We start from the raw sequence: 15,689 nt of genomic DNA on the forward strand, positions 1-15,689 counted from the left end.
CCCTTAACACTAACTCATTCAGCTTCTGTGGGGACACTCACATAAGCTGTAGATGGTTTCATATTCCCCAAATTGCTGCTCCAAGTGAATCCACGGCAAGAAGGCTATGGGTTCAGATGGTAGAATCATTTTCCACACAGAGGGTGGTGGGTATATGGACCGAGCTGCCAGAGGAGGTGGTTGAGGCTGGGACGGTAAAAGCATTTAAAACACATGTGGACAGGTGCATGGATAGGAAAGATTTGAAGACATGGGCAAATAGATTAGGCATCTTGGTCTGCATGGACGAGTAGGGCTGAAGGGCCTGTTTCTGTTCTGTGTGACTATGACTCAGAATCAGTTCAGCTTTTCAATAGTTCAGTACTGGTGTACAGTGTATTCACTCAGTCTGTGACCAACAGCATCAAGAGTTACATCCCTGCGTAGGAAATTTCAGTTGTCAAACGTAAAGAAAGAAAGTCATACTTCTACCTGTGCCTCATGAAGTTATTCAGCGAGTCATAGAATCTTACAGTGTGGAAACAGGCCCTTTGGCCAAAAAGGCCCATCTACACTGGTCTCACCTATCTGCGTTTGGCCCATATCCCTATAAACTTGTCCTATCCATGTACCTGTCTAAATGTTGCAATGGTTCCTGCCTCAACTACCTCTGGCAGCTCGTTCCACACAACTACCACCCTCTGCGTGAAAAAGTTGCCTCTCAGATTCTCATTAAATCGTTCCCCCCCCCTCACCTTAAACCTATGTCCTGTGGTTCTCGATTCCCCTACGTTTTAGCTTCTGCCAACTTTTCACTTTGCAGTATTTTATCACCCAGTGAAATGCGTGTTTTCTTAATGTTGTGCTGGCCCTCGTCAAGTGCTCCACCTATGTTGATATAAGGAGGTGTGCAGCAGGAAACGTTTGAGAGTTTTGATGTGTCAAAGACTGAGTCATTGCACTCGTATCGAGCAGATGTTGCCCAGCCTTTCCATTTCCACCCTTCCTCTCTTTCAAAGGTTCAAAGGTTCAAAGGTTGATTTATTGTCACATACACCTAGATGTAGTGAAATTCCTTTTGCCAATGCAGCACATAAAAAAGAATACAAACATAACAATAATAAATAGCTTTAACATAAAAAACATCCCCCCACAATGGTTCCCATTATGGGGGAAGGCACAAAGTCCAGTCCCATCCCCAATGTCCACCCATAGTCGGGCCTATTGAGGCCTCCACAGTTGCCTCTACGGAGGCCCGATGTTCCAGGCCGTCCTCGCCGGGTGATGATGTTCCGGCGTCGGGAGAGTCCTCTCAGCGGCATGGGAACCCTGGAACGGCCGCCTCCCTACTCGAGACCGTGGCTTCCGGAGCCGACAAGGCCGCGCCGAATGGAGCTCAACTGGCGATCTCGCCGCGAGATCCCAGGCTCCCGGTGTAAAGTTCAGCGCCGCCGCCCGCAGCTCCGCGATGTTTTAAACGCCGGTCCCAGCTCACCGGAGTTCCAGCGCGGTGACTCAGGCAAGGCACCGCCCGCCCCGCAATGGCGTTCCAGCGCTGCACCGCCGTCCTCACACCCGCAGCTCCGCCGCCGATGCCTAGGCTCCGGGCGGTCCCCTCGCTCCTCGGACCCGCACCTCCGCAGCAGGGAGATATAGAGAATCAAAGGCTATGGGGATAGTGCAGGAACACAGCAATGAAGACACGAGGAACTGCAGGTGCTGGAGGAATTGAGCGGGTCAGGCAGCATCTGCGGGGGGGGAATGGACAGACTACAATTCGGGTGGGACCTTTCTTCAGACTGATGGAATAGGTGGGAGAAAGTGGGAAAAGAGTGATTGTAGTGGAAGTTCAGCCACAATCTTATTGAGAGCAGATAATGAGAGGCCAAATGGTCTAATCCTAGTCCTAACTCATTTGATCAGCCTGAAGAAGGGTCCTGACCAAAAATGCTGTCCATCCATTCCCTCCACAGATACTTCCTGACACGCTGAGTTCCTCTCGCTCTTTGTGTTTCGCTCAAGGTTCCAGCATCTGCAATTCCTTGTGTCTCCTAATTCATTTGTTCTTGTGATGGATCAATAGACAATAGGTGCGGGAGTAGGCCATTCGGCCCTTCGAGCCTGCACAGCCATTCACTGTGTTCATGGCTGATCATCCCCAATCAGTACCCCGATCCTGCCTTCTCACCATATCCCCCGACTCCGCTATTTTTAAGAGCCCTATCTAGGTCTCTCTTGAAAGTATCCAGAGAACCTGCAGAGAATTCCACAGACTCACCACTCTGTGTGAGAAAAAGTGTTTCCTCGTCTCTGTTCTAAATGGCTTACTCTTTATTCTTTATTCTTAAACTGTGGCCCCTGGTTCTGGACTCCCCCAACATCGGGAACATGTTTCCTGCCTCTAGTGTGTCCAAGCCCTTAACAATCCTATCTTTGTCCCGGGAGGGGGAAAGCCCTGCCGCGGTCACAAGGAGAAGATGTAAATTCCATACTGTCGATACTGAGGCCAGGGTGACCTTGATTCTGCAGTGCAGTCACCCTCGGGCAAGGATGCACAATTGGCACAACACGTTCAAGGTGATGATCGAACCCGATATTGTTGTGGACATGAGGGAGAAACAGCATGCGGCGTTGTGCCAACTATGCTACTCCCATCCTTCACAACCAATGGGGAGCTGTTCACCCAACACTGACTCAACTCCAGAACCAACATCGCCCAGTCTCCGTGTTGACAGTAAACAGATCATTCGTGTGAAAGAAAAGAAACAAGGTGCTGGAGTAACTCCGCGGGTCAGGCAGCATCTCTAGAAAACATGGATGGGTGACTTTTCAGATCAGGACCCTTCTTTCTGCAAAACCCCCGACAGAGAGGGGAGAAGTTCTTCAAAGATTTTGGGTTTTAATTTTAGCCATAAATTGCTATTTCTATTTCCTGGAGCAATCACTTGAATACCTTGTGGAGAATGGTACACAAAAATGTGTACCATTGAAAGCATCCAGAGAACCTGCAGAGGTAGTTTCCACACAACTACCACCCTCTGCTTGAAAACGTTGCCTCTCAGATTCTCATTAAATCTTTCCCCCCCCCTCACCTTAAACCTATGTCCTGTGGTTCTCGATTCCCCTACGATTTAGCCTCTGCCAACTTTGGTTTGATGTGTCAAAGACTGAGTCATTGCACTCGTATCGAGCAGATGTTGCCCAGCCTTTCCATTTCCACCCTTCCTCCTTCTGGGAGATATAGAGAATCAAAGGCTATGGGGATAGTGCAGGAACACAGCGATGGAGACACAAGGAACTGCAGGTGCTGGAATCTTGAGTAAAACACAAAGTGCTGGAGGAATTGAGCGGGTCAGGCAGCATCTGCGGGGGGGGAATGGACAGACTACAATTCGGGTTGGGACCTTTCTTCAGACTGATGGAATAGGTGGGAGAAAGTGGGAAAAGAGTGATTGTAGTGGAAGTTCAGCCACAATCTTATTGAGAGCAGATAGTGAGGGGCCAAATGGTCTAATCCTAGTCCTAACTCATTTGATCAGTCTGAAGAAGGGTCCTGACCAAAAATGCTGTCTATCCATTCCCTCCACAGATACTTCCTGACACGCTGAGTTCCTCTCGCTCTTTGTGTTTCGCTCAAGAGTCCAGCATCTGCAATTCCTTGTGTCTCCTAATTCATTTGTTATTATCTGAATGGTGGCCGATTAGGAAAAGGGGAGATGCAACGAGACCTGGGTGTCATGGTACACCGGTCATTGAAAGTAGGCATGCAGGTGCAGCAGGCAGTGAGGAAAGCAAATGGTATGTTAGCATTCATAGCAAAAGGATTTGAGTATAAGAGCAGGGAGGTTCTTCTGCAGTTGTACAGGGTCTTGGTGAGACCACACCTGGAGTATTGCGTACAATTTTGGTCTCCTAATCTGAGGAAAGACAATCTTGCCATAGAGGGAGTACAGAGAAGGTTCACCAGACTGATTCCTGGGATGGCAGGACTTTCATATGAGGAAAGACTGGATAGACTCGGCTTGTACACGTTGGAATTCAGAAGACTGAGGGGGGATCTTATAGAAACTTACAAAATTCTCAAGGGGTTGGACAGGCTAGATGCAGGAAGATTATTCCCGATGTTGGGGAAGTCCAGAACTAGGGGTCACAGTTTAAGGATAAGAGGGAAGACTTTTAGGACCGAGATGAGGAAATCATTTTTTACACAGAGAGTGGTGAATCTGTGGAATTCTCTGCCACAGAAGGTAGTTGAGGCCAGTTCATCGGCTATATTTAAGAGGGAGTTAGATGTGGCCCTTGTGGCTAAAGGGATCAGGGGGTATGGAGAGAAGGCAGGGATGGGATACTGAGTTGGATGATCAGCCATGATCATATCAAATGGCGGTGCAGGCTCGAAGGGCCGAATGGCCTACTCCTGCACCTATTTTCTATGTTCTTGTAATGGGTCAGTAGGCAATAGGTGCAGGAGTAGACCATTCGGCCCTTCGAGCCTGCACAGCCGTTCACTGTGATCATGGCTGATCATCCCCAATCAGTACCCCGTTCCTGCCTTCTCACCATATCCCCTGATTCCGCTATCTTTAAGAGGTCTATCTAACTCTCTTTTGCAAGCCTCCATTGCCTTCCGAGGCAGAGAATTCCAAAGATTCACAACTCTCTGGGTGAAAGGGTTTTTCCTCAACTCCGTTATAAATGTCCTACCCCTTATTCTTAAACAGTGGCCCCTGGTTCTGGACTCCCCCAACATCGGGAACATGTTTCCTGCCTCTAGTGTGTCCAAGCCCTTAACAATCCTATCTTTGTCCCGGGAGGGGGAAAGCCCTGCCGCGGTCACAAGGAGAAGATGTAAATTCCATACTGTCGATACTGAGGCCAGGGTGACCTTGATTCTGCAGTGCAGTCACCCTCGGGCAAGGATGCACAATTGGCACAACACGTTCAAGGTGATGATCGAACCTGATATTGTTGTGGACATGAGGGAGAAACAGCATGCGGCGTTGTGCCAACTATGCTACTCCCATCCTTCACAACCAATGGGGAGCTGTTCACCCAACACTGACTCAACTCCAGAACCAACATCGCCCAGTCTCCGTGTTGACAGTAAACAGATCATTCGTGTGAAAGAAAAGAAACAAGGTGCTGGAGTAACTCCGCGGGTCAGGCAGCATCTCTAGAAAACATGGATGGGTGACTTTTCGGATCAGGACCCTTCTTTCTGCAAAACCCCTGACAGAGAGGGGAGAAGTTCTTCAAAGATTTTGGTTTTAATTTTAGCCATAAATTGCTATTTCTATTTCCTGGAGCAATCACTTGAATACCTTGTGGAGAATGGTACACAAAAATGCTGGAGAAACTCAGCGGGTGCAGCAGCATCTATGGAGCGAAGGAAATAGGCAACGTTTCGGGCCGAAACGTTGCCTATTTCCTTCGCTCCATAGATGCTGCTGCACCCGCTGAGTTTCTCCAGCATTTTTGTGTACCTTCGATTTTCCAGCATCAGCAGTTCCTTCTTAAACACCTTGTGGAGAATACTGTGTATGGTTCTTGTTTCCACAAACAGATCCGTAGAGTCTAGCCATAGTGTCCGGACACATGCCAACTTTGATAGGTTTTTTCCCTAAAGAGTTTGCAGTGTTTAAAGACGCAAGAGTATTTAATTGTCACATGTACTGACAATGGAGCAACAACATTCTTACTTGCAGCAGCTTAACAAGCCCGTACACACAGCAACACACAGATAATATAATAATCCAGAAATTCAACAAATTAATAGCTGTAATATTCAAGCAAAAAATACGTAAAAGTCCATAGTAAGTAAGTTTATTGGCCAAGTATTCACATACAAGGAATTTGCCTTGGTGCTCCGCCCACAAGTAACAACATGACATACAGTGACAGTTACGAATGACTCAGAAAACACTAAACATTAATAATAATAAAACAATGATAAAACACCATTGATCAAGCATGTGAACCAACAAAATACCAGATCAAAGGGAGGCTACAGATTTTTGGCTGTTGAGTAGAGCAACTACTCGTGGATAAAAGCTGTTTTTATGTCTGGCTGTGGCAGCTTTGACAGTCCGGAGTCGCCTTCCAGAGGGAAGTGATTCAAAGAGTTTGTGGCCAGGGTGAGAGGGGTCAGAGATGATCTTGCCCGCTCGCTTCCTGGCCCTTGCAGTGTACAGTTCATCAATGGGGGGGGAAGGTTGCAGCCAATAACCTTCTCAGCTGATCGGACGATCAGTGCAACCAAAGACACAGTCCTTAGAAGTTCATAGTTGTAGTGTTCAAGAGGCTGATGGTTGCTGGGAAGAGGCTCTTGAACCTGGAGGTCACATTTTTCAGATTCTTGTACCTTCTTCCCGATGGTAGCAGTGAGATAGATGAGAGTGTGGCCAGGGTGGTGTGGATCTTTGATGACATTGGTTGCCTTTTTGAGTCAGCGCCTCCTGTAGATCCTTTCGATGGTGGGGTGGTCAGTACCTGTGTGGGACCGGACAGTGTCTATCACCACTTTGCCTACGGTCTCCTCCATTCCTGGGCGTTCGAGTTGCAGAACCAGGTTTAATTTCACGTCACAGATGTACTATTTATCAGTCACAGGGCATAATACTGAAATGAAGTGACTGTTGTTGGATCTGTTATAGAATGTGCGCTGGAAGATGAGATCTATAAGGATGGAGCTGAAACCACAGTGGAGTGTAACCGATGTGTGTGTGCCTGTGGCAACTGGGTGTGTACTGCCATGACCTGTGAAGGTAAGTTCAAATACAGCCCCAACAATATCACTGATACATCCACACAGAGAATTACAAGGAGATGGCAGGAATCAATTTGTCATCTTTTCTGCTCATATTCCGCTTGGATAGCTTACAACCTAACGATATGAACGTTGAATTATCCGATTTTGGGTAACTAGCCTCCAACCAACCCCTTCCTATTCTCCTCCTTCCTCCCATCTCCCACCTGGACTCGAACCCATTTCTCCCTGTTTTCGTTCCCTTTCATCTATGTTCCTTCCTTATGGGCCTGTCCCACTGTACGAGCTCATTCAAGAGCTCTCCCGAGTTTAAAAAAAAAATCAAACTCGTGGTAAGCGCGTAGAATGAATGTAGCGGGTACGTCGGAGCTCGGGGACGTCTCTTAGCGGCTGGTAACGTTAACGGCAGGTATTCGGGAAACGCGGTAAGCTCGGGAAGACTCGTGAAGATTTTTCAACATGTTGAAAAATGTCCGCGAGAGCCCCGAGTACCGACGAGCGGCCATTACCGTAAATCTCCGAGTTCGAATCAGGACAAACTCGGGAGAGCTCTTGAATGAACTCGTACAGTGGGACAGGGCCATTAGGCTTCAGAATTAACAACTATTATCCTTATCTCACCTTGCCAGGACTTGTCCTGCCTCTCCTCACTTCCAACTTTCCCTCCTCCCCCCCCCACCACAATGAGTGTGAAGAAGTGTCCTGACTTTCAGTGTCACCTATCCCAAGTTCTCCAGTGATGCTGCCTGATCCGCTGAGTCCCTTGTGACTTTGTGTCTTTAGTTGCCATCGTTCTCTCCATGTAAATCTGGAGACAGAGTGAGGACATATCACTGGAGACACAAGGACCTGCAGATACTGGTAACATGAGCAAAAAACCAAATAGCTGGAGGAAGCCGGTGGGTCAGGCAGCATCGGTGGGAGGGGATGCACTGACGATCTTGATGGCTGGGAACCTTCTTTGGACCTGAAGACGGCTCGTGACCTGAAACATCGCATATCCATCCCCTCCCAGAAGCTGCCTGACACGCTAAGTTCCTCCAGCTCTTTGTGTTATAATATCAGTGATCAGGCAAGTTGTGAGAGGGGGACAATTGAGGGCCTGTCCCACTTGGCCATCATTTGCACCTCATTTCCGCGTCATATGTAAAATAGGTTGATACGTCGTGACTGCGCGTGGGTGACGCACGCATTGCGCATGGTGAAGCGTGGAATCGCATGCGATGGCGCACGGTATCGCAGGGTTTCGTAGTGTAACGAGATCCTCGCGCGCCACCTGCGTGACGTATCGCATCCGCACACTGACGCATTGGCGTCGCACGCTGCCGTCCCGGCGTCTCACATGTATCGCGTGGTTACGCACGGTTACGTCACTGCGTCGACATCCCACGGCTGTGCTGATGCGTGATTTGTGCGCGACGTCGTGCATCACGACGCGGCGACCTATTTTACATATGAGGCGCAAATGAGTGGGACAAGTGGGACAGGCCCTTTTGTCATTATGGTGGTTTGCATGTTGTGGTGTTAATATTATGGTGTTAATACAGCAGCTAATTTACTTTGTACAAGTATTGAGGGCTTGTGTAAGGATGCAGTTAGTAATCTTGTTCTCAGTTTAGGCTTGTGCTCACAAAGAAGTAATGATCGCAAAGCCAAGGGCAGAATTAACTTTCACAACAACTCCAGAGAAATAAAACATCTTACAACTTCAAGAGGAATATTAAGCAAGGACTGGAGCTTATCCATTCCCTTCCAACAACAAGGCTTCTCAGGACCTTGATACAGGAACAAAATAAATTACATTCCCCAGCGCTGAGCAGAGTTGAGGACTCTGCTTAAAACCCAAGAGGTTTAAGAGAACAATTTGGTCCACAGAATGCTTCCATTAGTCTTTTTCACATGAGAACATTGGCGTAAAAACATCTAACAAAAGACATCCAACGATCCAGCTGTTGTGTCATGAGCTACTCATGATGTAGTTTCAAGACAGAGAATGGTACAGTATAGGAGCAGGCCCTTCGGCCCACAGTATCTGTGTTGAACATGAAGCCAAGTTAAACTCTCCTCTGCCTGCCAGTGATCCATATCCCTCCATTCCCTGCATATTCATGTACCTATCTAAAAGCCTCTCACACGCCACTATTGTATCTGTCCCCATCATCACCTCTAGTAGCACATTCCAGGTACCCACCACTCTGTGTAAAATACTTGCCCTGTACATTTCCTTTAAACTTTACCCCTCTCACCTTAAGCTGTGCCCTCTAGTGTTTGACATTTCCACCTCCAGGGGAAAAGCTTTCTGATTGTTTACCATTTTATACCTTTCTTCCTGTAATTTTATATTCCAGCCCATCTCCCCTCAGCCTCCAACACTCCGGAGTAAACAATCCATGTCCTTATAGCTAATACACCAGAATCCAGGCAGCATTCCGGTGAATCTCTTCTGCTCCCTCTCCAAAGCCTCCACATCTTTCCTGTAATGGGGCACAATTTCATCAAGAAACTATGATGAGGGCGGCATGGTGGCGCAGCAGTAGATTTGCTGCCTTACAGCGCCAGAGACCCGGGTTCTATCCTGACTACTGGTGCTGTCTGTATAGAGTTTGCACGTTCTCCCCAAGATAGCGTGGGTATTCTCCAGGTGCTTCGGTTTCCTCCCACAATCCAAAGTTGTACAAGTTTGTAGCTTAATTAGCTTTGGTTAAAAATTGTCCCCAGTGTGTAGGATGGTGCTAGTATATGGGGATCGCTGGTTGGCTCGGACCCAGTGGGCCGAAGGGCCTCTTTCCACGCTGTATCTCTAAACTAAACTAACCATATAACAATTACAGCACGGAAACAGGCCATCTCGGCCCTACAAGTCCGTGCCGAACAATTATTTCCCCTTAGTCCCACCTGCCTGCACTCATACCATAACCCTCCATTCCCTTCTCATCCATATGCCTATCCAATTTATTTTTAAATGATACCAACGAACCTGCCTCCACCACTTCCACTGGAAGCTCATTCCACACCGCTACCACTCTCTGAGTAAAGAAGTTCCCCCTCATGTTACCCATAAACTTCTGTCCCTTAATTCTGAAGTCATGTCCTCTTGTTTGAATCTTCCCTACTCTCAAAGGGAAAAGCTTGTCCACATCAACTCTGTCTATCCCTCTCATCATTTAAAAAACCTCTATCAAGTCCCCCCTTAACCTTCTGCGCTCCATAGAATAAAGACCTAACTTATTCAACCTTTCTCTGTAACTTAGTTGTTGAAACCCAGGCAACATTCTAGTAAATCTCCTCTGTACTCTCTCTATTTTGTTGACTAAATGTGTATTTAATCTCTGCATTGCCATGTTATTGCACTAATTGGGTGTCTTTCTTATTCTTGCACGAATGCTTTACCTCTGCCCCCGTTTCCTTCTCTTGCATCTCAAGTAAGCAGTGATTTTCACTTTTGTGTTGAAGGCAACAAGAACATACCTGCAGAGCCAGCATTTGCAAATGCAGATGATGAAATGACTGAAGAGGAATGGACAAAGTATGTTCATGAGCTCAACAAACACCAGGTGAGTGTAATAAGGAATTAGGGCAGCGCGACCAACGTTGCAGCGACCTCTGCAGTCCGTCTGTCTTTTTTTAAATTTTTGTCCCGTTGAATGGATAGTTTGTTGTGGTTTTTATATTGTTTTTAGCTGTGTATATGTGGGGGGGGGGGGGGGAAACTTTTAAATCTCTTCCCTGTACGGGGGACTCGAACTTTTCCCTGTCGGGACACCGATGTCGTTGGGGCCTAGCACCGTGGAGCAGCCTCGAACCGGAACGACCTGGGGGCTCCAGTCGCTGAGCCTGCGGACTCACCATCATGGGGCTGGCCGGCTTCGGAGCGTGGAGAGCTGTAGTGGCGCGTGGCTGCGACCCGACTCCGGAGATTCGGAGGCTCCAGCCGCAGGTCCGGTGGACAGTGACATCGGGAGCCCGCGGGTCCCTGGTGGGAGATCGCTTTTCGGAGCTCCCGCAACGGCAACTTCTCCCGCCCGAGTTGCGGGGTTGAAAATGATCCGGAGCGGGGCCTTACATCGCCCGGCGCGGCTTTAACGGCCGTGGGACTTGCCATCGCCTGCCAGAAGCTCCAACATTAAGACCCGGAGCGGGGCCTTACATCACCCGGCCGTGGGACTTGCCATCGCCTGCCGGGGGCTTTTACATCGGGAGAAGAATGGAAAACAGGGGAGAGACAATGACTTTGCCTTCCATCACAGTGAGGAGGAGATTCACTGTGATGGGTGTTTGTGTAAATTGTGTTGGTTGTGTGTCTTGGTTCTTTTCTTGTTGTGTGACTGCAGAAACCACATTTCCTTTGAACTTCATTTGAGGTTCAAATGACAATAAATAATTGTGTATATTGTCAGTCTGAGGCATAAGGGCCGGCTCAGTGATGGTGTCCATGCAGCCAGGGAGGAATAGTTTCCCCTCAACATATTTCAATCCTGCTTTCAAAGCATGACACTAAAGACAATCTCAGCTCTCCACACGGCATCACCTGGTGATTTGTTCTCGATTGCTTTCTGCTGAGCAAGCAATGAGGTGGCTGCTTCACATGTAGCTGACTTCCAAAATTCACTTCCATCAATTTGAATGGGGCCAGTTTTCAAGAGTCAAATACAAGATGGAACCAGTCCTGTATTGTGCGTTTGAAGTGAGATAATCAGGAGAGATTCATGGTGTTTACATCTCCACCAAACTCTACGCTGGCTGTATAAGATAAATAGTGATTCCTTCTTCTTCCATGTCATCTTGATGGAAATAGGGACGGGGGCTAGTCTGTTCTTCCACATCTGGAGGCCAGCTTCAGTTGGTGTTGTTTAGGGGAGACGCTGGTTGTAGTTGACCTCCATTATGCTACTGTATGAAGTTTAAAAAACCAGGGTATAATAACAATATCATATAGATCATGTTAGTCGCCCATTCAGCAGTCTAAAGGAAGGTCCCAACCAGGAAATGTCACTTGTCCATGTTCACCAGAGATACTGCCTGACCGCTGAGTTACTCCAACATGTTGTGTCTTTTTTTAAGGGTTGTGCAGGTCAGTTCAAGAAATTACATAGCTATTCCTACAATGAGTGAAATCCTCCAACCCCGTATCGTGGGTGTAATGTTAGCAACAGGCTATTGCCACCACATTGTACAAGGATTCCTCTGTCCCAGCAGGGTGCCTCGTACAATCTCAAGCTTCCTTCACTGTCTAATTCCCACCTATCCATGTTTTCCACAGACCCTTGAGTTACTCCAGCGCTTTGCGTCTTTGTTTGTAAACCAGCATCTGCCGTCTGAAGAAGGGTTTCAGCCCGAAACAATACAATACAATACAATATATTTATTGTCATTTGAGCCTCAGTGAGGCTCAAACGGAACTCCGTTTCCACAGCCATACAAACAAAGACAATTTCCTACAGACATACACACAATTTAATTCACACAAACATCCATCACAGTGGACCCACTGTGATGGAAGGCAAAGTCTTTTCTCTCCCCTGTTCTCCATGTCTCTCCCGATGTCCAAGCCCCAGGCGGGCGATGATAAGTCCCACGGCCATTTTAGCCGTGCCGGGCGATTTACGTCCCCGCTCCCGGTCTAAAAGTCACAATGTTGGAGCCCCCACGGGCGCTGTAATGTCCCACGGCCATGAAGCCGCGCCGGGCGATGTACGTCCCCGCTCCGGGTCGTTCCAACCCCGCGACACGGGCTGGAGAAGTCGCGTTGCGGGAGCTCCGGGAAGCGGTCTCTCTCCCCGGACCCGCGAGCTCCCGATGTCCCAGTCCACCGGACCTGCGGCTGCGTTGCTGGAGCCTCCGAGCCCCAGGAGTCGAGTCGCAGCAGCGAGTCACCACCGCTCCCCACGCTCCGAGGCCAGCCAGCCCCACGATGGTGAGTAGTCCGCAGCTCCGCAGTCTCCCGAGCCCCCGGGTCGTTCAGGCTGGAGGCCGCTCCGCGGTGCTAGGCCCCAACGACAACGGAGACCCGACAGCGAAAAGGTCGGGTCTCCCGGACAGGGAAGAGATTTTAAACGGTTTCCCCCGCCCCCCACATATACACATTTAAAACCAGTATTAAAAAACACCAACACTACATTTAACTAGACACAAAATTAAAAAAAGACAGGCTGTAGGGGCCGCTGCAACGGGTGAGTCGCGCCGCCAATCAACGGGTGAGTCGCCGCCGCCAAGGAAACGTCGCCTATTTCCTTCGCTCCACAGATGCTGCCTCACCCGCTGAGTTTCTCCAGCACTTTTGTCTACCTCTGCAGTTCTCGTGTTTCTCTGTGAAATTTACAATCGCTGTTATGTGTTAGATGTGATTATCTAACTGTATCCCCGAAGCAAAGTGCTTGCTTCATGTAAAAATAATTTTTTATTCTTGGTATTTCCGAGCCGGCTGCTCACAATGGTGCTTAGCTTATCTTTCCACTTTGTTTTAGGAGACTGCTGAGAAGACCAAGAAGTCAAATGTAAAGGACATCTAAAGATGCAGAGATCGGTGGAGAAACTTCCGTTGATTTTTTTCCCCCAACATGTTTCTCTACATCCAACCAACCAATCTGCTTTGAACTTCAAGAATCACTGCTAAATATATATATATAAACACACACGCACATTTCAAACAGTATTTTTTTGCATTTTTTGCTGGGGATGGAGGGAGTCCTTGGTATTATTTAAACTGACTTCTTCTAAATGTACTGTAACATTAATATACTGTTGGTTTCAGTTGTAATAGCTATGTAGTCCTGCGATGGAAGATGGGGGGGAAATACTCTCACATTTCCCTTCAGCATTTTAATTACCCTTGTCCCTCTGCCTTGCATGTACAACCAGTAGTGGAGGCTCCAGATCAGAGTTGTTAAAGCTCTCAGCAAGTCTAAAGTCACGAGTGTGTGATGTTGAATAGAATGATGGTCAAAAATAAATGGGAACGCACAAATTTTTCATATATGGTTATCCTTATCTAGGACAGTTCAGGGACATGGAGCTAAAAATGGAGTGGAATTGTTGCTCAGTGCTCTTGGATAACCAAAGGTTTCAATAGACCCAGAATTGTGACAACAGGAAGAAAACATTTGGAGTTGGCAGTAAGAATCATTGCCTGAAAGATAGAACACTTTATAATATGCTTGATAACAATTGCAACATCTGTGTGGTTGTGGTTCAGAACCCTTCCAGTTTCTTCTTGTTTTTATGGTTCTTCAACATCACGGTGGGAAGGAATTTTTCTTGCCCGACAATTGCTTCACTATCTCAAGCAACTGAAGTGAAGTCGATCTTGTTTTGTCCCTTCAAGGAGCTAGTCTGTGCCACAGGGCGGAGTGAGATGAGGAAAACCCAGCCACCGTCAGTTTCTGAGTTCAGTTGCAGATTAAAGAGACCACCGTGCTCCATCTAGTTCATGTGTAGAGTGGCATCAATCACCCCTCGGCCCATCCCCATGTGGTCTTGTCAATATTTCAAACACTGCCACCATCCCAATGTACCAGCATGGTACAAGTAACGGGCTGGCATTACCAGCAGTTAGTTTGGATATGACACTGGCCATGACCTGACCATGACTGCAACATGGGACCTCTCTAGTTCTGGTCTTTTACATCTGCCATTATTGTCAGCATTAGAGTTAGTGTCACAGAAGATGTTACTCGGAGTTAGATCTTCCCTACGGTCTGTAAGTCATGCAGAGGAAACATAACTGCACCCACTTTTCCCGCAAGGTTTACAAGTACTGTTGAAATTTCAAAAAGGTGCTACATTCCTTCTTTCATTTTATTTTATATATAATTTTAATATGTGCAGCTTTTTTTATAACCTCTGGACTCTTATTTTTTATTTAAACTTACATGTTAGAAAGAAACTCTGCGATGTTGAACATAGAAGTTTGCTTACCTGAGGAGAGGCTGGATAGAAATCCTATGGTAGCTGGTGACGGCAGTAGCGAGGGATATTACAGCTAGATGGAACCGCGTTGTATGAACATGCTTGACACCTGTTGAAGTCCACCCACAGATAAACCTAGAAAAGGAAAATTGTATGTTTGTAAAAGCTGTTCTTTCAAATTCACTTCGGAAGAGAGTACCCCACATTATATTAAACCTTAAACTGATTAGAATAAAAGATTGAATGAATGCAAGTTTTATTATTGGTGGGAAGCAGTGAGATATTTAACATGATAAGAATCAAAGTCATTCCAAATATATTTCATGTCAGAATTGAAGATCTTATTAAGAAAAGGTTATACTTCTCTGTTCCCTGCTCTAGTGTCGAGAGCCTCCCCTCTCCATCCAAAGAGTTAAGTAACAGTGGGCATGTCAACGTAGAATAGTTGCCATAGTTTTGCACACAGAGTGGTGGGCCTATGGAACGAGCTGCAAAAATCACAGTGCCGAAAAAACAAACAAATGAGATAGTTCCAAAAATTCTCAGAGTCAAACACCATGGGAAAAAAAACCCTTTCAGCCCAACTTGTCCGTGCCACATCTAAGCTAGTCCCATATTCAGGATTCTCAAGCACAAATGAGGTGTAAGGGGATCAGAATCGATGTCTGCATGCAGGAGCTATAGAGGTGATCCCAAAGAACCATGCCCCGTAATGAGGAGGATGCTTAAAGTGAGGAAAGTCATCTGGGTTTACAAACTATGGCCAATTGCAATTGCTGGGCGATAATGTCTTCATTGTGTTGGTTTGTTTTTCATCATATCCTCTGGAACTGACTCACTGTGTTAATTAACCTGACTGGATATAAACCAGGCAAACATCTCTTCCCCAAACTTGATCAAAGAAATAAGGATCAGAGCGGTAGGAGAGATATTTATAATCTGCAGCACCAACATCTGCATTAGAACATTACGAAGTATTAACTTGCCCGTTGTTCCATAGTGTTTCTTATTTTCATTGTTGTTATTGTTGTAGGCTTCG

The 15,689-nt window shown here is 47.1% G+C and overlaps 1 protein-coding gene and 1 long non-coding RNA gene across 2 annotated transcripts in view; one reads left to right on the forward strand and one right to left on the reverse strand.

Moving 5' to 3' along the window:
* Positions 1-15,161, forward strand: part of fstl1 (follistatin like 1) — an 80,279-nt gene extending 65,118 nt beyond the window's left edge. Inside the window, exons 9-11 of the mRNA XM_033033411.1 lie at positions 6,633-6,743; positions 10,199-10,299; positions 13,210-15,161. Coding sequence (XP_032889302.1) covers positions 6,633-6,743; positions 10,199-10,299; positions 13,210-13,254 — 257 coding nt within the window. The 3' untranslated portion in view covers positions 13,255-15,161. The remainder of the gene's footprint in view (positions 1-6,632; positions 6,744-10,198; positions 10,300-13,209) is intronic.
* LOC116980812 lies at positions 785-15,195 on the reverse strand. The gene is made up of 4 exons (XR_004414069.1): positions 15,087-15,195; positions 8,954-8,958; positions 3,362-3,364; positions 785-794 (listed from the first exon to the last, which is right to left on the reverse strand). It is a non-coding gene; the product is annotated as an uncharacterized LOC116980812 (long non-coding RNA).
* Positions 15,196-15,689: the final 494 nt, after the last annotated feature.

This window comes from Amblyraja radiata, chromosome 14, assembly GCF_010909765.2.
Source record: "Amblyraja radiata isolate CabotCenter1 chromosome 14, sAmbRad1.1.pri, whole genome shotgun sequence".
In the NCBI taxonomy this organism is placed as follows: Eukaryota; Metazoa; Chordata; class Chondrichthyes; order Rajiformes; family Rajidae; genus Amblyraja; species Amblyraja radiata.